Source organism: Cherax quadricarinatus, chromosome 23 (assembly GCF_038502225.1).
Source record: "Cherax quadricarinatus isolate ZL_2023a chromosome 23, ASM3850222v1, whole genome shotgun sequence".
Taxonomy (NCBI): domain Eukaryota; kingdom Metazoa; phylum Arthropoda; class Malacostraca; order Decapoda; family Parastacidae; genus Cherax; species Cherax quadricarinatus.
The window spans coordinates 30204357-30232254 of NC_091314.1; the positions used below are offsets into that span (position 1 = coordinate 30204357).

Consider the following 27898-nt stretch of genomic DNA (forward strand, 5'->3'; position numbering starts at 1 on the left):
CTGACAGTGCTACAGCAGCAGCAGACGGTACTACAGCAGCAGCTGACAGTGCTACAGCAGCAGCAGCAGCTGACAGTGCTACAGCAGCAGCAGCAGCTGACAGTGCTACAGCAGCAGCAGGCAGTGGTACAGCAGCAGCAGATGGTACTACAGCAGCAGCAGATGGTACTACAGCAGCAGCAGCAGCTGACGGTGGTACAACAGCAGCAGCAGCTGATGGTGCTACAGCAGCAGCAGCAGCTGACAGTGCAGCAGCAGCAGTAGCAGCTGACGGTGGTACAGCAGCAGCAGCAGCTGTACCACCAATAGTAGCGATGGTTGATTGGGGTTTATTATACAACCTGGCCAGCTCGGAGACTCGCACTCCACTTTCATACTTATCAGTGATCTTTTTCGTCATCTCTATAGTAATTCTCACCCTTATTGCTGTAGGGTTGGCACTAGAAGCTTTCTTGGGGCCCATGGTCACTTATTTTGCAGATAAAATCACCAAAAACACTGTAATAATACGAAATGTTCCGATTGTATGCTTGGATGTTACCGCGGAGGCTGGCTGGTAAACAATGCCACCGGCGGCACATGTGAGGCTGGCTAAGGGCGCACATTGGACGCATCTCGGACGAACAGCGGTGAGCGGGTTTTTGAGCGGTATGCGAGGCAAAATTTTTGCAATAAAAGCGAGCGGTATGCGGATTAAACATTATGTGATGCCGACGGTATGTGGGGGTCCACTGTATATATATGCAGTGGTCCCTCGATAATTGTCGGGCTCAATAGTCGTCCTTTTCGGAAATCGTCGCTTTATTTTTGTCCAAACATTGGCTCGCAAATGGTCGGTTGACTCGCTAATTGTCGTTCATCCTGGACGAGTACTCACGGCTGTGAGCCGCCTCGGCCTCCCTTCCCAGCCAGTGTGCCATTGTTTACCAGTGAGCAACGGTCAGCTCTCTTGTTCATACGAAATATTTCATAATACAGTGGACCCCCGCATAGCGACTTTAATCCGTGCAAGAGGGCTCATTGTTATGCGAAATGATCGGTATGCGAATGAATTTTCCCCATAAGAAATAATGGAAATCAAATTAATCCGTGCAAGACACCCAAAAGTATGAAAAAAAAATTTTTACCACATGAAATATACATTTTCCTACACACAAAGAGAAGGATACATGCACAATAGTAGAGTAGTACATGCACAATATATATTGTTCATGTACTACTCTACTAAATGAAGAATAAATGACACTTACCTTTATTGAAGATGCAGCAATGACTTATGAGACACTGTGTCCTGGGAGTGCCTTTTCCTCCTGAGTACTGTAGGTCCTGTTTGGCATTTTCTTCCAGAACAGGCCTTATCACACTGTGTATGCCACTACGATTCTTAAATCTCTCAAACCAACCTTTGCTGGCTTTAAATTCACCAATATGAGCACTAGTTCCAGGCATTTTTCCCTGTTCACCTGGGTGTTAGTTGACTGGTGTGGGTTGCATCCTGGGAGACAAGATTAAGGACCCCAATGGAAATAAGTTAGACAGTCTTCGATAACACTGACTTTTTTGGGTTATCCTGGGTGGCAAATCCTCTGGGGTTAATTGTTTCTTGGTATTCTCAATAAGCCACACCAACAACGGTGCTACAGCAGCAGCAGCAGCAGCTGACAGTGCTAGAGCAGCAGCAGCAGCTGACAGTGCTACAGCAGCAGCAGACGATGCTACAGCAGCAGCAGACGGTACTACAGCAGCAGCTGATGGTGGTACAGCAGCAGCTGACAGTGCTACAGCAGCAGCAGACGATGCTACAGCAGCAGCAGACGGTACTACAGCAGCAGCTGATGGTGGTACAACAGCAGCAGCAGCTCACGGTGCTACAGCAGCAGCAGCAGCTGACAGTGCAGCAGCAGCAGCAGCAGCTGACGGTGGTACAGCAGCAGCAGCAGCTGTACCACCAATAGTAGCGATGGTTGATTGGGGTTTATTATACAACGTGGCCAGCTCGGAGACACGCACTCCACTTTCATACTTATCAATGATCTTTTTCTTCATCTTTATAGTAATTCTCACCCTTATTTCTGTAGGGTTGGCACTAGAAGCTTTCTTGGGGCCCATGGTCACTTATTTTGCAGATAAAATCACCAAAAACACTGTAATAATACGAAATGTTCCGATTGTATGCTTGGATGTTACCGCGGAGGCTGGCTGGTAAACAATGCCACCGGCGGCACATGTGAGGCTGGCTACGGGCGCACATTGGAGGCGTCTCGGACGAATAGCGGTGAGCGGGTTTTTGAGCGGTATGCGAGGCAAAATTTTTGCGATAAAAGCGAGCGGTATGCAGATTGAACGTTATGTGATGCCGACGGTATGCGGGGCTCCACTGTACAGTGGACCCCCGGATAACGATCAGCTCCCAACTCGACCAATTATGTAAGTTTATTTTTGTAAGTGCTTTTGAAGGTGTATTTTTAGGGGTCTGAAATGGACTAATCTAATTCACAATATTTCTTATGGGAACAAATTCGGTCTGTAACGGCACCGAAACAGACTTCTGGATTAAAATAATATCGTTATGCGGGGGTCCACTGTATTCCATTCATTTTAGTGCTTGCAAGTGCTAAATAAGCTACCATGGCTTCAAAGAAAGCTCCTAGTGCTAAGCCTTTGGTAAAGAAGGTGAGAAATGCGATTGAATTTAAGAAAAACATCATTGAACAATATGAAAGTGGTGTACATGTGGCCGAACTGGCCAGGATGTATAATAAACCCCATACAACCATATCTTCCACTGTGGCAAAGAAAATGGAAATCAAGGAAGCTGTTGTTGCTTGGAGAAAATTGTGGCCAGATTGTGTCCATAATAGGGATTTTGAAGGGTTTGTGGCTGACCCTGATGAGCCTATGTCAGTTGTGAAATCTATTGTGGCATTGGGGAGTTCCATGGGGTTGGATGTGAGTTTGGAGGATGTGGAAGAGTTGGTGGAGGACCACAATGAAGAGCTAACTACTGAGGAACTGCAAGAACTTCAGCAGGAACAGCAACAGATTGCAGCTCAGAATCTTACTGCAGAGGAGGAGGAAGAGAGATGGAAGAAGGTGCCTTCTTCAGAAATTAAGGAGATTTTTGAAATGTGGTGTAGGATGGAAAGATTTATGGAGAAACATCACCCTGAAAAGGATGTTGCAAGCCATATCAGCAACTTGTACAGTGAGAGTCTTGGCCCATTTTAGGGAAGTTATAAAGAGACACCGGAAACAGAGCTCTCTGGACACTTTCTTTGCGAGACAGGTCTCTGACTCTCAAGCTGGTCCTAGTGGCATTAAGAAACAGAGAAGGGAAGTATGTAACCCCAGAAAAGGACTTGGTACCTGAGGTGTTGATGGAAGGGGATTTCCCTTCCAAACAGTAACTAATCCAGTCTCTCTCCTCCTCCAGTCTTCCATACACAAAGAAGAATCGCCAATAAAGGTAAAGTGTTATGCTGTTAATGTTTCATTCATCATGTCCCATTGTATTGTTTATGTCCTACATCTATATCTCATGTAAAAAAATTTTTTGTTTTAATACTTCTGGGTGTCAGGAACGGATTAATTGTATTTACATTATTTCTTATGGGGAAAATTGATTCGAAAATCGTCTATTTCGATAATCGTCACACTTTCAGGAACGGATTAGTGACGATAAACGAGGGATCACTGTACAGTGGACCCCCAATATTCGATATTAATCCGTTCCTGAGAGCTCATGGAATACCGAAAATATCGAAAAGCGAATCAGTTTTCCTCATAAGAAATAATGGAAATCAAATTAATCCGTGCCATACACCCAAAAGTATGAAAAAAGAAAATTTTACCACATGAAATATTAAGTTTAATGCAATAGAATAATTACAATAACAATAGAATAATTGACACTTACCTTTAATGAAGATCTAGTGATGATTGATGGGATGGGAGGAGGGGAGAGGTGTTAGTGTTTAGAAGGGGAATCCCTTTCCATTAGGACTTGAGGTAGCAAGTCCTTTTCCAGGGTTACTTCCCTTCTTTTAATGCCACTAGGACCAGCTCGAGAGTTACTGGACTTATGTCGCACAACATATCTGTCCATAGTGGCCTGTACCTCCCGTTCCTTTATGACATTCCTAAAGTGTTTCACAACATTGTCACTGTAATAGTCACCAGCACGGCTTGCAATAGCTGTGTTAGAGTGATTGTCATCAAAAAAGGTTTGCACTTTAAGCCACACTGCACACATTTCCTTAATCTTTGAAGTAGGCAACTTCTTCAGTTTCTCTATCCCCTCCTCTGAAGCAGTTTCCTCAAGTCTGGCCTCTTGCTGTTGATGATGATCTAGCAGCTCATCAGTGGTTAGTTCTTCATTGTCCTCCACCAACTCTTCCACATCCTCCCCACTAACCTCCAACCCCAAGGACTTCCCCAATGCCACAATGGATTCCTCAACTGGCATAGGCTTCTCAGGGTTAGCCTCAAATCCTTCAAAATCCCTTTTGTCTACACATTCTGGCCACAGTTTTTTCCAAGCAGAGTTCAAGGTCCTCTTAGTCACTCCCTCCCAAGCCGTACCTATAAGGTTTATACAACTGAGGATATTAAAGTGATCCTTCCAAAACTCTTTTAGAGTCAGTTGAGTTTCTGTGGTCACTACAAAGCACTTTTGAAACAGCTTTTGTGTACAGTTTCTTGAAGTGGGAAATGACCTGCTGGTCCATGGGCTGCAGGAGAGGACTGGTATTAGGAGGCAAAAACTTGACCTTAATGAAGCTCATGTCCCCAGAAAGTCGCTCTGGCAAGTCTGTAGGATGACCAGGGCCATTGTTTAATACCAGGAGGCACTTAAGGTCTAATTTCTTTTCAGTTAGGTAATTTTTCGCAGTGGGGGCAAATGCATGGTGTAACCAGTCATATAAAAAGTCCCTAGTGACCCATGCCTTACTGTTTGCCCTCCACAGCACACACAAATTAGCCTTGAGGACATTGTTTTTCCTGAACACTCTGGGAGTTTCAGAGTGATACACCAATAAAGGCTTCACTTTGCAATCACCACGAGCATTGGCACACATCAACAGAGTAAGCCTGTCTTTCATAGGCTTATGTCCTGGGAGTGCCTTTTTCTCCTGAGTAATGTAGGTCCTGCTTGGCATTTTCTTCCAAAACAGGCCTGTTTCATTGCAATTAAACACTTGCTCAAGTTTAAATTCTTCACTGTCTGTGTAATCCTTGAATTCCCTCACATATTTTTCAGCTGCTTTTTGGTCTGAACTGGCAGCCTCACCATGCCTAATCACACTATGTATGCCACTACGATTCTTAAATTTTTCAAACCAACCTTTGCTGGCCTTAAATTCACTCACATCAGCACTAGTTGCAGGCAATTTCTTTACCAAATCGTCATGCAGCTGCCTAGCCTTTTCACAAATGATCGCTTTAGAGATGCAATCTCCTGCTGTCTGTTTTTCATTTTTTTTTTTTTATCACACTGGCCGATTCCCACCAAGGCAGGGTGGCCCGAAAAAGAAAAACTTTCACCATCATTCACTCCATCACTGTCTTGCCAGAAGGGTGCTTTACACTACAGTTTTTAAACTGCAACATTAACACCCCTCCTTCAGAGTGCAGGCACTGTACTTCCCATCTCCAGGACTCAAGTCCGGCCTGCCGGTTTCCCTGAACCCCTTCATAAATGTTACTTTGCTCACACTCCAACAGCACGTCAAGTATTAAAAACCATTTGTCTCCATTCACTCCTATCAAACACGCTCACGCATGCCTGCTGGAAGTCCAAGCCCCTCGCACACAAAACCTCCTTTAACCCCTCCCTCCAACCTTTCCTAGGCCGACCCCTACCCTGCCTTCCTTCCACTACAGACTGATACACTCTTGAAGTTATTCTGTTTCGCTCCATTCTCTCCACATGTCCGAACCACCTCAACAACCCTTCCTCAGCCCTCTGGACAACAATTTTGGCAATCCCGCACCTCCTCCTAACTTCCAAACTACGAATTCTCTGCATTATATTCACACCACACATTGCTCTCAGACATGACATCTCCACTGCCTCCAGCCTTCTCCTCGCTGCAACATTCATCACCCATGCTTCACACCCATATAAGAGCGTTGGTAAAACTATACTCTCATACATTCCCCTCTTTGCCTCCAAGGACAAAGTTCTTTGTCTCCACAGACTCCTAAGTGCACCACTCACCCTTTTCCCCTCATCAATTCTATGATTCACCTCATCTTTCATAGACCCATCCGCTGACACGTCCACTCCCAAATATCTGAATACATTCACCTCCTCCATACTCTCTCCCTCCAATCTGATATCCAATCTTTCATCACCTAATCTTTTTGTTATCCTCATAACCTTACTCTTTCCTGTATTCACTTTCAATTTTCTTCTTTTGCACACCCTACCAAATTCATCCACCAACCTCTGCAACTTCTCTTCAGAATCTCCCAAGAGCACAGTGTCATCAGCAAAGAGCAACTGTGACAACTCCCACTTTATGTGTGATTCTTTATCTTTTAACTCCACGCCTCTTGCCAAGACCCTCGCATTTACTTGTCTTACAACCCCATCTATAAATATATTAAACAACCACGGTGACATCACACATCCTTGTCTAAGGCCTACTTTTACTGGGAAATAATTTCCCTCTTTCCTACATACTCTAACTTGAGCCTCACTATCCTTGTAAAAATTCTTCACTGCTTTCATTAACCTACCTCCTACACCATACACCTGCAACATCTGCCACATTGGCTCCCTATCCACCCTGTCATACGCCTTTTCCAAATCCATAAATGCCACAAAGACATTTTTAGCCTTATCTAAATACTGTTCACTTATATGTTTCACTGTAAACACCTGGTCCACACACCCTCTACCTTTCCTAAAGCCTCCTTGTTCATCTGCTATCCTATTCTCCATCTTACTCTTAATTCTTTCAATAATAACTCTACCATACACTTTACCAGGTATACTCAACAGACTTATCCCCCTATAATTTTTGCACTCTCTTTTATCCCCTTTGCCTTTATACAAAGGAACTATGCATGCTCTCTGCCAACCTCTAGGTACCTTACCCTCTTCCATACATTTATTAAATAATTGCACCAACCACTCCAAAACTATATCCCCACCTGCTTTTAACATTTCTATCTTTATCCCATCAATCCCGGCTGCCTTACCCCCTTTCATTTTACCTACTGCCTCACGAACTTCCCCCACACTCACAACTGGCTCTTCCTCACTCCTACAAGATGTTGTTCCTCCTTGCCCTATACACGAAATCACAGCTTCCCTATCTTCATCAACATTTAACAATTCCTCAAAATATTCCCTCCATCTTCCCAATACCTCTAACTCTCCATTTAATAACTCTCCTCTCCTATTTTTAACTGACAAATCCATTTGTTCTTTAGGCTTTCTTAACTTGTTAATCTCACTCCAAAACTTTTTCTTATTTTCAACAAAATTTGTTGATGACATCTCACCCACTCTCTCATTTGCTCTCTTTTTACATTGCTTCACCACTCTCTTAACCTCTCTCTTTTTCTCCATATACTCTTCCCTCCTTTCATCACTTCTACTTTGTAAAAACTTCTCATATGCTAACTTTTTCTCCCTTACTACTCTCTTCACATCATCATTCCACCAATCGCTCCTCTTCCCTCCCTCACCCACTTTCCTGTAACCACAAACTTCTGCTGAACACTAACACTACATTTTTAAACCTACCCTATACCTCTTCGACACCATTGCCTATGCTCTCATTAGCCCATCTATCCTCCAATAGCTGTTTATATCTTACCCTAACTGCCTCCTCTTTTAGTTTATAAACCTTCACCTCTTTCTTCCCTGATGCTTCTATTCTCCTTGTATCCCATCTACCTTTTACTCTCAGTGTAGCTACAACTAGAAAGTGATCTGATATATCTGTGGCCCCTCTATAAACATGTACATCCTGAAGTCTACTCAACAGTCTTTTATCTACCAATACATAATCCAACAAACTACTGTCATTTTGCCCTACAACATATCTTGTATACTTATTTATCCTCTTTTTCTTAAAATATGTATTACCTATAACTAAACCCCTTTCTATACAAAGTTCAATCAAAGGGCTCCCATTATCATTTACACCTGGCACCCCAAACTTACCTACCACACCCTCTCTAAAAGTTTCTCCTACTTTAGCATTCAGATCCCCTACTACAATTACTCTCTCACTTGGTTCAAAGGCTCCTATACATTCACTTAACATCTCCCAAAATCTCTCTCTCTCTCCTCTGCATTCCTCTCTTCTCCAGGTGCATACACACTTATTATGACCCACTTCTCGCATCCAACCTTTACTTTAATCCACATAATTCTTGAATTTACACATTCATATTCTCTTTTCTCCTTCCATAACTGATCATTCAACATTACTGCTACCCCTTCCTTTGCTCTAACCCTCTCAGATACTCCAGATTTAATCCCATTTATTTCCCCCCACCAAAACTCCCCTACCCCCTTCAGCTTTGTTTCGCTTAGGGCCAGGACATCCAACATCTTTTCATTCATAACATCAGCAATCATCTGTTTCTTGTCATCCGCACTACATCCACGCACATTTAAGCATCCCAGTTTTATAAAGTTTTTCTTCTTCTCTTTTTTAGTAAATGTCTACAGGAGAAGGGGTTACTAGCCCATTGCTCCCGGCATTTTAGTCGCCTCATACGACACACATGGCTTACGGAGGAAAGATTCTTTTCCACTTCCCCATGGACAATAGAAGAAATAAAGAGGAACAAGAGCTGTTTAGAAAAAGGAGAAAAACCTAGATGTATGTATATATATATGCATGTGCGTGTCTGTGAAGTGTGACCAAAGTGTAAGTAGGAGTAGCAAGATATCCCTGTTATCTAGCGTGTTTATGAGACAGAAAAAAGATACCAGCAATCCTACCATCATGCAAAACAGTTACAGGTTTCTGTTTCGCAGTCATCTGGCAGGACGGTAGTACTTCCCTGGGTGGTTGCTGTCTACCAACCTACTATCCACACCAATAACAGCCTCTCAACATTTTCTAACACTTGCGGTCGCTGTTTCGTAATCACAGTTGCACCTTTTGCAAGAGCAGCTTCCTTGATTGCCATTTTCCTGGTCACTATAGTAGGGATGGTTGATTGGGGCTTACTATACAACCTGACCAGCTCCGACACATGCACTCCACTTTCATACTTTGCAATTATCTTTTTCTTCATTTGAATAGTCATTAGGACCTTTTTTCTCGAAGGGTTGGCACTAGAAGCTTTCTTGGGGCCCATGTTGACTTATTTTGCAGAAACAAGCACCAAAAACAGTGATAATGTGGAATGTACCGAATGTATCCTTAGATGTGCGCACACTGGCTGGCTTGTAAACACTGGCACACACGGGGCAGTTCAGGCCAAACGTGGGCACGTCTCGTACGAATCGCATCGAATTCCGGGTTTTCGATCTGATACCGAGGCAAAATTTTTGTGATAAAATGCATCCAATACCGGATTTATCGAATACCGATACCATCGAATACCGGGGTTCCACTGTATATATATTGATAGATAGATAGATAGATAGATATACACCATCACTAATCTCTTGTCAAAGGAGACTCAAACCTACAAACCTTGGGACAAGGTATGCAGTGTTTTAACCACTGTACCACACTGGACCAGTACCTTGAAGTCCAGGCAACGCTAGACGTTTTGATTCAAGGCAACCAGCATTCAGGCAGGGGGTGTTAGCTCTTTCATGTCATCTTCTGCATGCATTGACTGACAGGAGATTTTTACAGTGTTTAGAATTTGCAGAACAGGCAAAATATTCACAAACACTAATCTCTAGTTGAACAGGACTTGAACCTACAAACCCTGGGACAAGGTACGCTGTGCTTTAACCACCGTACCACACTGGACCAGTACCTTGGTGCCCAGCCAATGCTAGACATTTTGATTCTTGGCACCACACTGAATGCCAAGATATTGGTCTAGTGTTGTACGGTGGTTAAAGCACTGCGTACCTTGTCCCAAGGTTTGTAGGTTCAAGTCTCCTTCGACCAGAAATTAGTGTTTGTGAATAAATCGCCTGTTCTGCAAAAAAAAATTTCTACCTGAAATATACATTTACCTACACAGAAAGCAATGATACATGAAGAATAAAACAATAATAACATCACACTTACCTTTATTGAAGTCATGGTGATGTATGGAAGGCAGGAGGAGGGGAGAGGATGGAGTAGTTTACAATTGTTTGGAAGGGTAATCCCACTCCATAAAGACTTAGGTACCAAGTGTTTATCCTGGGTTACTTCCTTTGTTTTTTAATGCCACTAGGACAAGCTTGAGAATCACTGGACCCCTGCCGCTCAAAAAAGTATTCCAGAGTGGTCTGTTTCTGGCGTCTGTTAGGAATTCTGTTGGGAGACAGGACAAGATAGTCTTTCAATATGACACTAACATCAGCTCTATGTCTTATTTATCTAGCACAGTTCATCTGACATAATAAACAATATTAACCCATTGACTGTTTCGGTCGTACATATACATCTTACAGGCCACCGTGTTTAACGTATGTATACTCACAAATTCTAGTGGCTTCAAATCAAGCAGGAGAAAGCTGGTAGGCCCACATGTGAGAGAATGTGTCTGCGTGGTCACTATGCACCATATAAAAAAAATTGTGCAGCACGCAGTGCATAATGAGAAAAAAAAAAACTCCAACCTTTTTTTTTTAATTAAAATGTTGACTTTGTGATCTATTGTCATATAGTATTTATGGATATATTCTCGTTTTCTTGGTCTCATTTGATAGAATGGAAAACATATTATAGAAATAGAGGTGATTTTGATTGGTTTTACTATGAAAAGAACCTTGAAATGGAGCTCAAAGTAGGGGAAATGTTTGATTTTTGCCGATGTTCAAAAGTAAACAAATGATGTCATTTTCCAATAAATGTCCAAGTAGCCATTCTAATATGCAGTCATGAATGGGTTGACATTATTTATACAATTATTACAATATTGCAGTAGTCTGCATAACAGTAAATCTTCTATTTTTTGTTTGAATAAAAATTCAAAATAGAAAGCAAGAGTAATATCAGAGGGGCCTGGAGATGTGACTGATGGACAAAGAAAATGTTATTTTAGAGCCAGGAATGTGTGCATTGTTCATTCTGGGCCCTATTTTGAAATTGTCATATTTTTTCATTTTTGCGAAATTGGCCAAATTCCAAATTTCTGACCACATTATTGGGTAGTTGAAATTGGTAAATGGGCAGTTTCTTGTACTCAATCAATAGAAAAAATGGAGTTCTAAAGAAATGGCTATGTGTTTGGTCGACTGGAACAATGGAATTAGCCAAAAATAGGGCTCAAAGTGGGCAAAATCGCCGATTCGTAAACATCGCCGAGGTCGCTAACTTCATGAGAGTGTAATTCCATCAGTTTTCCTCAAATTTCGTTCTTTTGGTGTCATTACAATCGGGAAAAGATTTTCTATCATTTCATAAAAAATAATTTTTTTTTTCAGAAATTTTGCGACACCAGGAGACACCTCAGGATTTGGGGTTGCGACAGTCAATGAGTTAATAACATAGAAACATGACTTATACTCTAGAATGAATAAAATATGTCATTAAGTTTGTCACAAGTGTTGCTGTGTTATTGTTGTCGGGTGTACAAGGGCCACTGAGAGCATAAGCCGTACATAGTCGTGGTGAAGGCAGCAGCTGAGGCAGTAGAGGCAGTGGTGGTGTCAGCCACCCTATATAACTCCAACAATATTGGAGGAGTTAAGTTCGTGCTGTCCTTTTTCTACTTATTAATCGCTTAACTTACTTGCTACGCTGTTAATGCTACACTTTATTGCTGGCTGGCGCTATAGCCTTTATTGACTCGTGCTGCTTCAGTATCATACATATCATTGAATCACTGAAGAAGGCACATTCTTCCCTCTCTCTTCCTCCTCCACTTTGGTACTCTGTTACAAGTTCTTTCTTGAATTCTTTAGTCTTTCTCACCTTCTTTACCAAAGGGCTGGCACTAGTACAATATTTTATGATGTTTTCATGTGTTTTATGATTGCTTATGGTTCAGTAGGTTAAGGAAGCAGTATTGTTTGGCTAAGTAAATGCTATTATTATATTTCCCTACAATATATTTGTGCTCCAAACATTCGCAATTTTTCAACATTTGTGAGGTTCTTGATCCCCTAACCCTCGTGAATGTTGAGAGAGACCTGTAAATCCAGTGTGTACTGATAGGAGGCATGGCTTTGTGAAGGCTGGAGGAAGGAGGTGAAGGAGGTTTTGAGTGGTAGGAGCTTGAGCATCTATCAGACTTATGTGAACAAGTTAAATCTGACTGAGTGGAGACAGGTGATTTCTGGTAGTTGAAATATCAGAGGTAACATTTATGATGGGATTCGGGAAAAACCTCTTAGCTGTACTTGAGACCTACAGTGCCTACACTGAAGAATGAATGGGGGATACAGTATATTGGTGGTTCATACTAATTGTGATGTCCATGCACTTCTGGGAAGACAACTATTGAGTGTTGGTGCCATCCTTCCTTGGTGGGAAATGGCCAATATGTTATAAAAAAAAAATATTTATATATAGTATATTTATACAATTTTCTGTCATGTATTGGGAATCTAAGGTCACTTTCCCTCACAGGTGGAGTCAAAGAGGGTCCGTCAGAACACACGTGGAAGAGGCACCACTAGCAAGATTCACCAATGTTCTTATTGTCAATATTCTACCTTCAAGAAAATTCATTTGACAAAGCACATACGCATTCACACTGGAGAAAAACCCTATGCATGCCCATACTGTGATTTTCGATTTTCTCAAAAGGAGCGTTTGAAACCTCATATACGCACTCACACTGGAGAGAAGCCATATGCCTGCACAGAGTGTCCTTATCGTGCTACTCAAAAAAGTACTTTAGTCAGTCATGTTTTGTGCATTCATAGAAAAGGTGTCTAGTACTCATATATACTGCTGTAGGTAAGACTTGGTAATAAATCTGTCAGTGTGTGTTTTAAAAGAAAAACATTTTGAACCATAACATTTATTTCTTTAAAATTAAAATATTACCAGACAGAAGGCCATATTTTCACCTACTTTAACAATGTGACTTACAGTCACAGTTATCACCTTAAATCAACCAACAGCAACATAGTCACATATTTCTGGAATGACTCGGAGAAGAGATGACAATAATAATTTACTAGAAGTGTGAGTTATTGAAATTTTTTATAATACTGTATAGCAGCAAATATATTTACATTAGCATACACAGAGTTGAATTATTATTACTGTAAGAGAGTCTAAATAAATGTTTTCTAAGATTCTAATACTGTACAAACCTACAATTCAGAAATTTCCAGGCACTTTAAAGCAACTGCCTCTCTAACATGATACAAATATTTATTCAAAACATTATTATTTGGATTTCTGTGAAATTCATAAAATAAATTTTCAATTAAAAATGGTCTTCAAATTTTGGAATTATGTGAATACAGTAAGAACTAAAGCGAATATTATTAACTAAGAAAATAATTTTTTCTTCAAATAAGAGAATACTTCTTGAATTTCTTTTTAATGATTATGAAAATTCTGAATTTTCCAAATACTGTACATTATAAGGGAGAAATTTTGCTTTTAACCCCTTGAGGGTCTGTGCCGTAGATCTACGGCTTTATGTTGAGGGTCCAAACCGTAGATCTATGCCAAAATTTTAGCAGCTTCAAATTTAGTGCGAGAAAGCTGGTAGGCCTACATGTGAGGGAATGGGTCTGCGTGGTGGGTGTGCGCCGTGAAGAAAAATTCTAGGCGCCTGCATAGCATTGTGGGAACGCCGGCTCAGTTACCCTTGTTCACCATGCCTCATCGCAAGGCAGCTGTCACTCCAAGGAAAATTGGGACTCTCCTCTTCCTTTCTGATAGTTTTGACTCTGATGGAAGTGGAAATGAAGACGAATTCTATGGCTTTGATCAGTTAGTGACCGAAAGGAATGACCAGGATATCGATAATAGTGCAGAAAATCCTGACGATCCTCAACCCTCTACCTCTGGTGTGGGCACATCTCAGTCACGTTCAGTTGTACCTCATCACAAGAGAAAACTACTATTTTCATGTGGCCAGGCCTCTGACTTCAGTAATGATGATGATAGTGACATGGATTGTGATTTTATTGTTCTTGACGATCATTTGAGTAGTGATAGTGAGGAAACATATTCACCAGTGAAGCGTCGGTATATATGCCACCGCATGCGCTTGGGTAGTGTTCCCTATGCAGTGCCCAGGGGACAGAGTACATCCCGTGGCCCTACACCAGGAATAGACAGTGACAGTGAGGATGATGTGACTACACTTGGCATGGATAGACCACAGGCATCAGTAGGTGGTGGTAGTGGTGATGGTAGTGTCACAGCCATGCATGACTCACCAGCCCAGGCTGGGACCCATGCCACTGACTCCTCAGCGGAGCGTCAGCCACCAGCCCACCACAGCCACAACTACCAGCACAACCAGCTTATGATGTCCAGTATCCACCAGCAAACCATATCTGGGATTGGCAGCAAAATCCCAGTTTTGTTCCCAAGCTCCACCACTTTGATGACTCTCAAAGTAGAATACTACCTACTTGTCCCCTTGGAAACACTGCAAATGAACTGGAATTTTTTGAACTATTCTTTGACCAGCCCTTGATGGAAACTATTGTCATGGAAACTATTGTCAGCCCTTGATGGAAACTGTTGTCAAGACTACACCGGTGGAAAGAGACAACTGTTGCAGGAATGTATTTGCTTTTTGCAACAATAATGCTTATGTCTCATGTCTATAAGCATGATATAAAATCATACTGGGCCACAGATCCGCTAATTTTTACCCCGGCCTTCAGTGAAATCATCCCAGTGAACAGGTTTATCTTACTATTACATATGTTGCACTTCTCTGACAAAACCAGGCCTAACAGAAGTGACAGGTTACACAAGATTAGAAATGTTTTAATGTATCTGAAACAAAAGTTCAACATGTACTTTTATCCATTCAAGAATCTTGTAATTGACAAGTCTTTGATTTTGTTCAAAGGTAGACTGTCGTTCAAACAGTATATACCGATCTAGAGGAAACACTTTGGTATAAAACTGTTTGTACTCTGTGACTGTGACAGTGGCCTGGTATTGGATATTGTTGTATACACAGGAAGTAAAACATTGAAAGATACCAGGATGTTATTGGATATCTCAGGTGACATAGTGAGAAGCATGATGGTACCTTATCTTGGTAAGGAGCATACATTATATACTGATAACTGGTACACAAGCCCTTTACTCAGTGATTTCTTGCGAGTGAACATGACAGATGTGTGTGGCACAGTGCGTTCTAATTGTAAACTTATGCCCAGGTTCAACGCAGGCACTCGTGGTGATGAGGTGCAGGTGTTTACTGCCAGTGACATCATGGCATTACGGTGGCATGACAAACGAGATGTCACATTGTTGGCAACCATTCACTCTAACAAAATGCAAAACATTGCCAAAATTGATAGAGTGACTAATGAACATATTTGAAAACCAGTGACAGTGATTGATTATACACAAAACATGCACTTGGTTGACAAATGTGATATGCAGACTGGCTTTGTTGATTGTGTTCGTGAGAGTTACAAGTGGCACATGAAACTTTTCTTCCATCTCATGGACATTTCAATGCTCAATGCATATAATATGTACCAAATGAAGACTGGCAACAGACCACCGTATGGTGAATTTTGTTTGTCTGTTGTCAGACAACTCATAATGAAGTACCAGGTAACAACACCTGCTATACAAAACCATCCTCGAACTCCTCACGAAATACCCAAGCATTTGAGGAGGGAAGGTGATCACTTCATAATACAGCTTCCTGCAACTAAGAAGAAATTTGCTCAGAAGAGATGTTTTGTCTGTGCACAAACAAAACAACGGCAACAACGACGCAAAGCCACTCAGTTTATGTGTGAGGAATGTAAGGTACCTCTGTGCATGGTGCCTTGTTTCAAGGAGTTCCACAAGCTCCAGCAGTTCTAAAGACATGTCCAGTGATTGTAAATATGTAAATATATAATAGAACATTAGTATTATACAAGATTTGTGCATGTTTATTGTAATAAACAACAGTTGTAAACAATAGTATGATAATAACTTTAGTGCAGTTATTGTGTTCAATACAGTGAGTGTATACACCTACTATCTGACTTACGACCTGCTCGACATACGTCCACTCAACTTATGACTGTGCTTCTGGCAGCTGGGCTGGGCCGGCTGATGCACACCTCTGTACAATATTTGACGATACTCGCAGCAGCAATGCGTCATGGAGGCAGCATCAGTAACCCTGCCCTATGTATTAACTGTAATAACTGGACAGTAAATTTCACCATGGCCCCTAAGATTAAGTGTGAATCTTGCACTGGAGATTGTGGCAAGGAAGGCTCTTACTCTCGAACTCTCTATTTGTTTTCACTGTTGCACATCTATCTGCCTGTATATCTGTGTCTGTCTGTATCTCTGTGTATCTGTTAGGTAAGACACATATGCAACAGTTAGGTATCTTTATTATGAAGCGTTTCGCCTACACAGTAGGCTTCTTCAGTCAAGTACAGAAAAGTTGATAGAAGCAGAAGATACTTGAAGACGATGTAATCAGTCCATCACCCTTAAAGTTTTGAGGTGGTCAGTCCCTCAGTCTGGAGAAGAGCATTGTTCCATAGTATAAAGATACCTAACTGTTGCATATGTGTCTTACCTAACAACCTGTCGGTATTTTATACCATTTTAATGTTCAATCTCTGTGTATCTGTTTATCTGTCTGCCTACCTGTGTGTCTGTCTACCTGTGTCTGCCTTTCTGTCTACCTGTGTGTGTCTTTCTGTCTGCCTGTGTGTCTGTCCTTCTGTCTACCTATGTGTTTGTCTTTCTGTCTACCTGTGTGTGTGTCTGTCTTTCTGTCTACCTGTGTGTCTGTCTTTCTGTCTACCTGTGTGTGTGTCTGTCTACCTGTGTGTCTGTCTTTCCATCTACCTGTGTCTGTCTTTCTGTCTGCTTGTCTGTCTCAGAGCCACTCATTAAGAGTGTAATTGGTCTTGAAGACACCATATTAATAATGATAATAACACAATAATAATTACTGAGGTGCATTAAATTTCAAATTAAAATTCAAAGTTATAAAACGTTAATATAGACATTGTGCTTAATCCATCTATGATTTTTTTTTCAAAATTTTATAATAAACATGCTACATAACATATAAACATATAAATTAACAAATATGGGATTTTTTCTGGTTGGCTTGACAGAGGGAACAAAAACAATTCATGTCCGGGCTGGTAACAACAACAACATTTAATCTTATTTATAGTTTAATAATAATATTATTATTAATATTAGTACATATGTATTGTTGTAATAATAATAATAATAATAATTATTAATATTATTATAGGTAGTAGGTTGGTAGACAGCAACCACCCAGGGAGGTACTACCATCCTGCCAAGTGAGTGTAAAATGAAAGCCTGTAATTGTTTTACATGATGGTAGGATTGCTGGTGTCTTTTATCTGTCTCATAAACATGCAAGATTTCAGGTATGTCTTGCTACTTCTACTTGCATTTAGGTCACACTACACATACATGTACAAGCACATATATACACACACACCCCTCTGGGTTTTCTTCTATTTTCTTTCTAGTTCTTGTTCTTGTTTATTTCCTCTTACCTCCATGGGGAAGTGGAACAGAATTCTTCCTCCGTAAGCCATGCGTGTTGTAAGAGGCAACTAAAATGCCGGGAGCAAGGGGCTAGTAACCCCTTCTCCTGTATATATTACTAAATTTAAAAAGAGAAACTTTAGTTTTTTCTTTTGGGCCACCCCGCCTCGGTGGGATGCGGCTGGTATGTTGAAAGAAAGAAAGAATTAATATTATTATTAATTTAGGGCACTGGAGCACAGATCCACTGTATAGCAGTTTGTCTGGATTTTTGGGGTTATCCTAGGTAATTTATACTATGTATGATAACTTCACTAATGTGTACCCGTGTGTGAGAGAGAAAGAGAGATACAGAGAGAGAGACAGCCACATTCAGTCAGCCAGGCAGCCAACCACCCACCCAGCCACCCACCCAGCCAGCCAGCCAGCCAGCCAGCCGGATACGTATTACACATGTTCCAGAGTTGTTTCTCTTTACTTAGGGTATAGGTTATACGTACTACATTCTGGCAGGATGACACTACCAGTGGTATTCTCCCATTCCACTGTGTCGACAATACATAAAGATAACAGTAATATATGATACTGTATGCAATGTAAAATTTACAATACAGTTCACTACCATGTATACATTATATACAGTACATAAATAATTAAAATATAACAATAGAAGTAAATTATGGTAAAAAGAATGAAATAATGATTGTACATTACATTACAGTACTATGTGGGTAGTTTATGGAAAGGTTTGACATTATGCCCTACCCAGTATGTCGGCAATTTTCAAAGGTTCAACTTACATCCATTTTGACTTACGACCGGTTGGTCGGAACCAAGCTTGGTCATAAGTCAGATGGTACCTGTATACAGTGGACCCTCGGTTCGCTATGTTAATCTGTTCCTGAAAGCTCATCGTAAAGCAAAATTATCGGAAAGCGAATCAATTTTCCCCATAAGAAATAATGGAAATCAAATTAATCCGTGCAAGACACCCAAAAGTATGAAAAAAAAAACTTTTACCACATGAAATATTAAGTTTAATGCAATAGAATAATTACAATAGCAACAATAACAATAGAATAATTGACACTTACCTTTAATGAAGATATGGTGATGATTGATGGGATGGGAGGAGGGGAGTGTTGAACCTATTGTTTAGAAAGGGAATCCCCCTCCATTAGGACTTGAGGTAGCTTTTCCTCCTGAGTAATGTAGGTCCTGCTTGGCAATTTCTTCCAAAACAGGCCTGTTTCATCACAATTAAACACTTGTTCAGGTTTCAATCCTTCAGCCTCCATGTACTCCTTGAATTCATGCACATATTTTTCAGCTGCTTTGTGGTCTGAACTGGTAGCCTCACCATGCCTAATCACACTATGTATGCCACTACGATTCTTAAATCTTTCAAACCAACCTTTGCTGGCCTTAAATTCACTCGCATCAGCACTAGTTGCAGGCAATTTCTTTACCAAATCGTCATGCAACTGCCTAGCCTTTTCACAAATGATCGCTTGAGAGATGCTATCTCTTGCTATCTGTTTTTCATTTATCCACACCAATAACAGTCTCTCAACATTTTCTAACACTTGCGGTCTCTGTTTCGTAATCACAGTTGCACCTTTTGCAAGAACAGCTTCCTTGATTGCCGTTTTCCTGGTCACTATAGTAGAGATGGTTGATTGGGGTTAACTATACAACCTGACCAGTTCCGACACATGCACTCCACTTTCGTACTTTGCAATTATCTCTCTCTTCATTTCAATAGTCATTAGCACCCTTGGTCTCGAAGGGTTGGCACTAGAGGCTTTCTTGGGGCCCATGGTGACTTATTTTGCAAAAACAAGCACCAAAAACAGTGATAATATGGATAATATGGAATGTACCGAATGTATCCTTAGATGCACGCACACTGGCTGGCTTGTAAACACTGGTACACACGGGGAAGTTCAGACCACACATGGACATGTCTCGTATGAATCGCATCGCATACCAGGTTTTGTAACGGGAACAGAGGCAAATTTTTGGCGATATAATGCATCGGTTACTGGATTTATCGGATACCGATAGCATCGCGAACCGGGGGTCCACTGTATATACATTATATACAGCATTGATCTCACAGGCCACAAATGTTACCAGAAAAAGAAAAAAATAGAAAGAAAAAGAAAAAATTATAAAAAACGTAAAATAAAGAAATGCGAGTTTGTGGAAATCGCCGATGTTTCCGCCACCCGGTCATTTTGGGTCAACTTCTCGCCTCTGTATCTCGGTAAGTACCAATCAGAAATTTTTTTTGTTTTGTTTTATTACCTTCACAAAAATATACTCTTTAATTCTGTAAGAAATAATTTTTTTTTTTTGGACACTGGGGCACCCCTTCCGATTTTGCCTTTGGACCCTGAAAGGGTTAAATCTGAAAATTAATTACTGCTCTACTGTGTTTAAAATTAAAGAGTATTTGAGAAACCCCATGCAAGCATTATTTGGAATAAGGAAGAAATTACTGTACAATGGGTGTGTTTTCTGTTAATAGATTATGGGTGAGAGTCTATGATTTTTCCCATAGGTATTTTTGGCTTAAAAGATTTTTGCATAAAAGAGGTCTTGTACTAACTGAATAAAATGAACCTTTTTGGTATGTGGTGCACCTTATGGTTTTGCTAATTCTGGTAAAATGATCAACTTGCAAATGCTGAATATTTAGCAGAAAGGTAACTCAACTCTGTGTCCTCTAGGTGTATTCTGAGATATGACAACTTACCAAGTTTAGAGTCTAGTAGCCACTTACACTTATGAGTGTTTAGCTGAGTTTAGCAAGATGCTGGAGTGGCACTATACTTACAGATTCGAATGGTGTTACGTTGTTTTGTCCCTTATTACTTTGATTGTAAGGTTCTCACTACATGTTCTAGTGTGGGGTAGCTTTTTACTTAATGGCCTTATCTGTCTAGGGGTAATACTTACATCATGGCTGATCATCTTGAGTGTCTCTGATATCCTTTCACCAGCCCTCTTCACAGGTTATTTAAACTACTACTATAAAAATATAACTGTATTCTGAATAGATATGTACAGAATATACAATTTACAGCCTCACATATTCAAAACAAAAATCTACACACTCCATAGCTGTTCTCCCACATGGTGTATCTCATTAACCTTGTCCTTCTCTCTTCTTGACTAACTCTGGGATAACCAGTGTTTTGACACACTTTAGTCACCCTGGGTATGGTGGCCACAACTTAAGTTATAAAAACTCACCCCTGGAGAACACATAATGCCCCAAAAGATAGAAAGAAGGACCCAGAGATCCTGCCACCTCCATGTCAACATGAGAAGAGAGAGAGAGAGAAAGAGGGAGGGGGGGAGGAGCCTAGCTAAGCTCCTCCTGCACCCACCAAAAACAAAAGACTGGTGCCAAGCACAATTCTCCAGTTACCACAATACTACCACACCTTAATTTTACTTTTACAAAAAGAAATACAACTTTATAAACTACTTATTTAAATTGTGTGTTTGTGTCTATAGTATAACCTATTATATTGAGAAAAAGGCTTAACCCAGCTGCCTCTCAGTCCTAAGGGTGATCAGCCCTTATGACATTTAGAACTGAGTCCCCATCAATTCAATATAATTAGTAACTGTTACTTATAAATACATGTTGGGTCCTATAGCCCCATAACACCCCCACCTCCAGACGAAGTCTCACAAAAGCTAGCCATGTCCCTCAGGATACGGCTATTAAAAGTATATTGCTTAAGTCTGAAGGCGGTAAGCAAGACTACTAGAAATGCTACATATTTCCTAGCACCATAACTACTCTTCACTTTACTGTTATTTACAACAGATTGCAGAATTTTTTAGAAAAGGATTTTAACCATACCCATATACTCAAGGGTGTAATTATTTACAATTTTAGTGACTTTTAAACAATACACATTACAATGCAAAATTAGCACACAATGCCCACTGTGAAAGCCCGCACTAACAGGCCTGTGCCTCTGCTACTGTAATCCAGCAAGTAACTGATCCTGATCAGGAGACGAGAGTAGAGCCAAACCCAGAGCAGTCAGGTGTACACCAGGCAGGAAACTTCACAAAACATGTCAAGGTGTCTCTCACTTGGTGGCCGAACCAAACAGTGAGACTTCCAGTCAACACTCATGATCCTTAACATGGTCAGGCACTCAAGCCCATCTTCCGAGGTCCCACTCCACACAGATCCTCCAAACTTATGAAGAGGAGGCTGACATAGAACATGGAGGGGTCCAAGGCAAATTGTCAGGCCGTTTTGTATATAGAGCACACCAAAACACAACATCACATACCTTCCTGAACGTCTCATGTTACCGAAGGTTGTCAATCACTGCCTCAACTCACATTTACATATACACTGACCCTCGTCACACTTTTGGCTCCGACTCGACTCCTTCACAGTCAGATGGCTGGTAGAGAGTACTCAGGCTCGCCTAGAGTTCACCACTGCAAAAACAACAAGGTCAGTACATGACAAACACTATGTACAAAGTACGCACCATGCATCTACATGAAACATCTAGAGAGAGCATCAGCAACCACATTCTCTGAGCCTTTTATATATTTAACTTCCAAATTAAAAGGCTGTAGGAACAAAGCCCATTTTAAGAGTCTGATTCTAGTCACCATACACAGGAACAGGATGAAGAGATCTTGAGGCATATACAAATGCTGAATAGCCAGCCCCAAAATTAAAATTTTCTTTCCTGTGGTAAAATGTTGACATTTAAACTTAGAAGGTTGTTCATAGATAGTAACAGTTCTGCAACCTCTCGCAGTGCACCAACAAACACCAAAGACATCTCTTTGCACCCAGGTTGGATACATCAAGTTTACACAAATACCATCACGTTCCATCTCACACACAAATTTTAAGCACACAATGAACACAATTTGCATTACACACATTAAAATGGTACTGGCACACAGGCCATGGAAATAACATCTTCTTGCCCCATGTTTTAGTTTATTTAAAATGTTTGCATCTCTTAGTGCATAAGTATCAATCTTTCTAATCCTATAAACCTTAGTTGTTAAACGTACTTTGTGGTAGTCAGTGCTTATGCCCAGGGTGCCATCTAATTTGGGAACCATGAAGCATGGGAATACCCACTGACTCTCACTAAGCACTACAAACTGGTGTTGGAAGAATTTCACTTCTTCCTCCATCTCCAATTTTTCATACAGATTTTTCCCACACAAAAATTGTTGAATTGGCTCAGCATCCTTAACAATTTCTTCATGGAGTTTCAGCTTTTCCCCATTACTGATATCCCAAACTTTTATAAAGTTCCAAGGTGGCTGAGCCAACTCTCCAACATTTTTCTCATTAAAACCAAGCATGCATTTCCCAAAATTTTTTACACACATATTATTTCTTAAATACACTTTTGGTATTTCATACAGATTATTGTTTTGCAGCCCTTCACATTCCATTAAAACATTGGTCTCTCTGAATTTTTGACATAACTTCAAACCCTTTAACCGGTTACTGTGTACACTATACTCATTCTTTTCTTGCTTGGGGATGTGGGTTTTATATCTAACCCCTGGGAACTACCCCCACAACATGTTCAGCTCACAGCAACTTGCCATACAGATTTTCACATGAATTGGCTCCAGTATCAGCACTTCCTCTCCAGCCTCCAGAGTATCATGGTCCACATTATGGTCCCACATCATCATCCTGGTCTGGTTGATGGGCACGTTCACTGGTACCATCCACCTCATACGAGTCAAACAGTGTCTGAAACTGAGAAAAAGCTCCGAGGGGGGAGCATCACCATCCTCCCCTAGCCAATAGCTCAGAGATTCCAGAGTGCTTCCCCACTCAGCAAATACAAAGAAAGGGATCCTCTCATCCCAGTTGTTAGTATTGTCTATACCATAGGCTTGCATCATTGTCTTGAGGGCTTGATGTAATTTCTCTATTTCCCCTTGAGATGGAGGGTGATAGGCCATTGCAAAGTTAGGCTCTACTTTTAATTCCTTCAAAACATTTCTAAAAGACTTTGAGGTAAAGTTAGGCCCTTGGTCTTTTTGCACCTCTTGAGGAAAACCAACATGAAAAAAGAACTTCATCAAAGCCCTTAAGACTACACGAACTGTTATCTTATGCAGAGGGACTGCTTCCAGGTACCTGGTAGTGGAGCAAATATTTGTGAGTAAATAATCATTTCCCAGTTTGGTCCTTAGGAATGGACCAAGTACATCTACTACCAGCTTGCTGAAGGGTTCACCTGGTGCTGAAATAGACTGAAGGGGAACAGGTTTAATACGTCGACTAGGTTTCCCTATAAATTGAAAGTCATGATAGGTCTCAATATACTCTCTGACAGTCTCCCACAGCTGAGACCAGAAGAAATGCCTGGAAACCTTGGACATCGCCATCTGGGGATAAAACCCTTGTTCTCCTTCCATCGATACTGCAAACAGAGGTGAATTCTTTGTAAGAGTTTCCTCCCTGAAATGAAAACACTTATTTAACTGTAAAATCTCTTCCTCAGCAACAGCGACATTTTCCTGCACAGAAATTAATTGCACCCTAGCAGGTGCAGCCTCTCTCACACTATTTAACTGATCCATTCTCCAATCATGCTCAGCTCTGGCTGGAACATCCTTTTCTTCAGTTGACTGCAGTTCAACATCAGAAAGCAGAGTTACCAAACTTAAGCCCTCACCATCCTCATGAGAAATATCATGAAGACTGTTGGTAGCATGATCATGAGCCATACTTCTCATGGTGGAACCATCAGGGAAAAGGTCTGGCAGGGTTTTCCTAGCCATTTCCTCCCAACATTTGGGACTTGGTTTCCCCCCAAACTAGTTGTTCCTCACTGTCTAACAGGCCCATAACATTATTCCCTAATAAGAAGTCGACCCCTTCAAAGGGAATTTCATCTGAGATACCTACAGGGAGATAGCCAACTTGGTATGCAGATTCTACCCATAATTTGTGTACAGGTGTCCTTATGGTTGAACCCGTAATACCCTTCAACAATATATCTACCCCAGTATAGGTATCCTTAGACACTGGCAGCACTCCAGCACATAGCAAAGAGTAGGTGCTACATCCATCTCTCAAGGACAATATGTTCTCAACTCTGCCTACATCCTTTTGCAAACCAACTGTGGACCTACTAGAAAATATACACATCCTGGGGTCTAGATCCAAACGTTCCTCCTCACCTTGCCTTGAAGACCTAATGCAGGCAACTGGATGTATCTCTGCAGTTAGGGTCCCCTGGGATGGTTCCTCTCTTTCCTGATCTCGCCTGCTTGACCAGGAAAACTTTTGTGTGTGTCCAGTTTTGTTACAGTAATAACAGATAAAACTCTTAAAGGTATTTTTACCATTTGGTGTAGGACTGGTACTGTTTACTCGAGGACCTGAAACATTATCTGATTGTCTAGGTAAACTTTGAACTCCAGCTGACTTACCTTTTCCTTCTATTTTAGAGGGCACCTCAGCCTTCATTTGTCCCTGAAAATTCTTGTCCCACTTACCTTTATGACCATAGGACTTGGAATAAGGTTTAGAACGAGTGGGGAAATTTTCAGAAGCAGCATGACTGTTTTTACTTACCAATTTCCTGCGAGCCAAGAATCTGTCACCTAGATCCAGTGCTTCTGAAAGATTATCTGGGTTTTTGTCCTCCAGATACTCTCTGAGGTCAACAGGGATTGTATTGTACAATTCCTCATGAACCATCAGATCTACTAATTTGTTATAGTCTTTATTAACTCCTTTGGAACAAACCCACTTCTTAAAAAGGAACAGTTTCTCATTCCCAAACTCAGTTAAGGTCTGCCCATCCTGAAATTTTTGATTCCTGAACTTTTGTCTATATTTCTCAGGTATCATTTGGTAGGCAAGCAATACTTCCTTTTTAATCTTATCATAATCAGAAAAATCTTATCCCTCCAGAGTCTCTACTCTCTGGAATCCTTTACCCACAAGTTGTGTGCAAACTAGGGTAGTCCACCCACTTCTGTTTGGGCCATCCTTGCTCTAAAGCAGTCTTCTCAAAAAAAGAAAAATATCTATCTGGGTCACTCTCTGTAAACTTAGGGACAAAATTTGCAGCTTTAGTTATGTTAAAGTACTGCTCAGGCTCTTGTTCTGAACCTCCTAACCTTTGACGCTCTTCCTCTTTAGCTTTCATTAATTTCATTTCAGCCTCTAGCACAGCTAATTTCAGTCTCATCCATTCCATTTCTGTAACACCTGGGGTAGGTGATCCCTCATCTTCACTGTTACCAGGCATGTTTACTGATGAATTATAACCTTCTTCCCTGAAGCCTAAAACGTTTAAAGACTCATCTTCTGACATAGTTTTTATCTTTAAACACTTGCTTCCCTCTTACAGTATCAGTGGACAAAGTTTTCCCACAGGCACATAAAATAACACAAATTGAATGTAAACTATGCACATAGCACTTACCATAACCACAACAAAAATGTGTTGCTCAACCTTTCTCCCACCTTAAGAGAAAAACAACCTGTAAACTAATATATGAAAACACTTCCACTGACACCACCTTGGTAAATCTTCTCCTACCAGGAACATGCAACTGTTATTACCCCATACCAGCACATATAGTTCAAAGAATGTTTTGAGTTATTTTAGCAGTCAAATAACTCTCCCGGTCAAGCTCCCATGTTACGTTGGTTTGTCCCTTATTACTTTGATAGTAAGGTTCTCACTACATGTTCTAGTGTGGGGTAGCTTTTTACTTAATGGCCTTATCTGTCTAGGGGTAATACTTACATCATGGCTGATCATCTTGAGTGTCTGATATCCTTTCACCAGCCCTCTTCACAGGTTATGTAAACTACTACTATAAAAATATAACTGTATTCTGAATAGATATGTACAGAATATACAATTTACAGCCTCACATATTCAAAACAAAAATCTACATACTCCATAGCTGTTCTCCCACATGGTGTATCTCATTAACCTTGTCCTTCTCTCTTCTTGACTAACTCTGGGCTAACCAGTGTTTTGACACACTTTAGTCACCCTGGGTATGGTGGCCACAACTTAAGCTATAAAAACTCACCCCTGGAGCACACATAATGCCCCAAAAGATAGAAAGAAGGACCCAGAGATCCTGCCACCTCCATGTCAACAAGAGAAGAGAGAGAGAGAGATGGAGGGGGGGAAAAGCCTAGCTAAGCTCCTCCCACACCCACCAAAAACAAAAGACTGTTGCCAAGCACAATTCTCCAGTTACCACAGTTCTACCACACCTTAATTTTACTTTTACAAAAAGAAATACAACTTTATAAACTACTTATTTAAATTGTGTGTTTGTGTGTCTATAGTATAACCTATTATATTGAGAAAAAGGCTTGATCAGCCCTTATGACATTTAGAACTGAGTCCCCATCAATTCAATATAATTAGGTATTCCAGAGTAACTGTTACTTATAAATACATGTTGGGTCCTATAGCCCCATAACAAATGGTTAAATAAAATGTATTGTTTGAAATCATGTTATGCCAGTTTGGGTTAAATGTGTCGAGTTGTGGCAAGAAAGCTCTTGCTGAGATAAGTGACACAGTGTAACATTGTACTATATACACCACTTGAGAGCCTTGCATCTAGCGCAGTTATTAACCTGAGTTTAATAATAAACTGCGGTAACACAAAGCATGAGATCAAGATAAAGTGGTGAGGGTAATCAACACGAGTAGATATCATGCCATGCTGAGTGACATACACCATCTGTATATATATTGAAGATAACCCTTGATTTAATGCATAAGTTTTATAGTGAACATTGAGTCCCTAAGAATCATTCTTCTTTATATGATGCTTATAATTTTATATACAATTACAGTGGTACCTTGGGATACAAGCAGCTCTAAACTTGAACAATTATGTAAGTGTATTTATGTAAGTGATTTTGTAAGTGTATTTTTGGGAGTCTGAAACAGAGTAATCTAATTTACAATATTCCTTAAGGGAACAAGTTTGTTCGGTATCGGCACTCGAACAACCTTGTGGAACGAATTAAGTTCGTATCCCGAGGTACCACTGTATAT

At 40.7% G+C, this 27898-nt stretch overlaps 1 protein-coding gene across 1 annotated transcript in view; it reads left to right on the top strand.

The window, feature by feature from the left end:
• Positions 1-2937: 2937 nt before the first annotated feature.
• Positions 2938-27898, top strand: part of LOC138853141 (zinc finger protein 674-like) — a 64603-nt gene continuing 39642 nt past the window's right edge. The window contains exons 1-2 of the mRNA XM_070088117.1: positions 2938-3093; positions 12723-13026. Of these exons, the coding sequence (XP_069944218.1) occupies positions 2938-3093; positions 12723-13026 (460 nt within the window). The remainder of the gene's footprint in view (positions 3094-12722; positions 13027-27898) is intronic.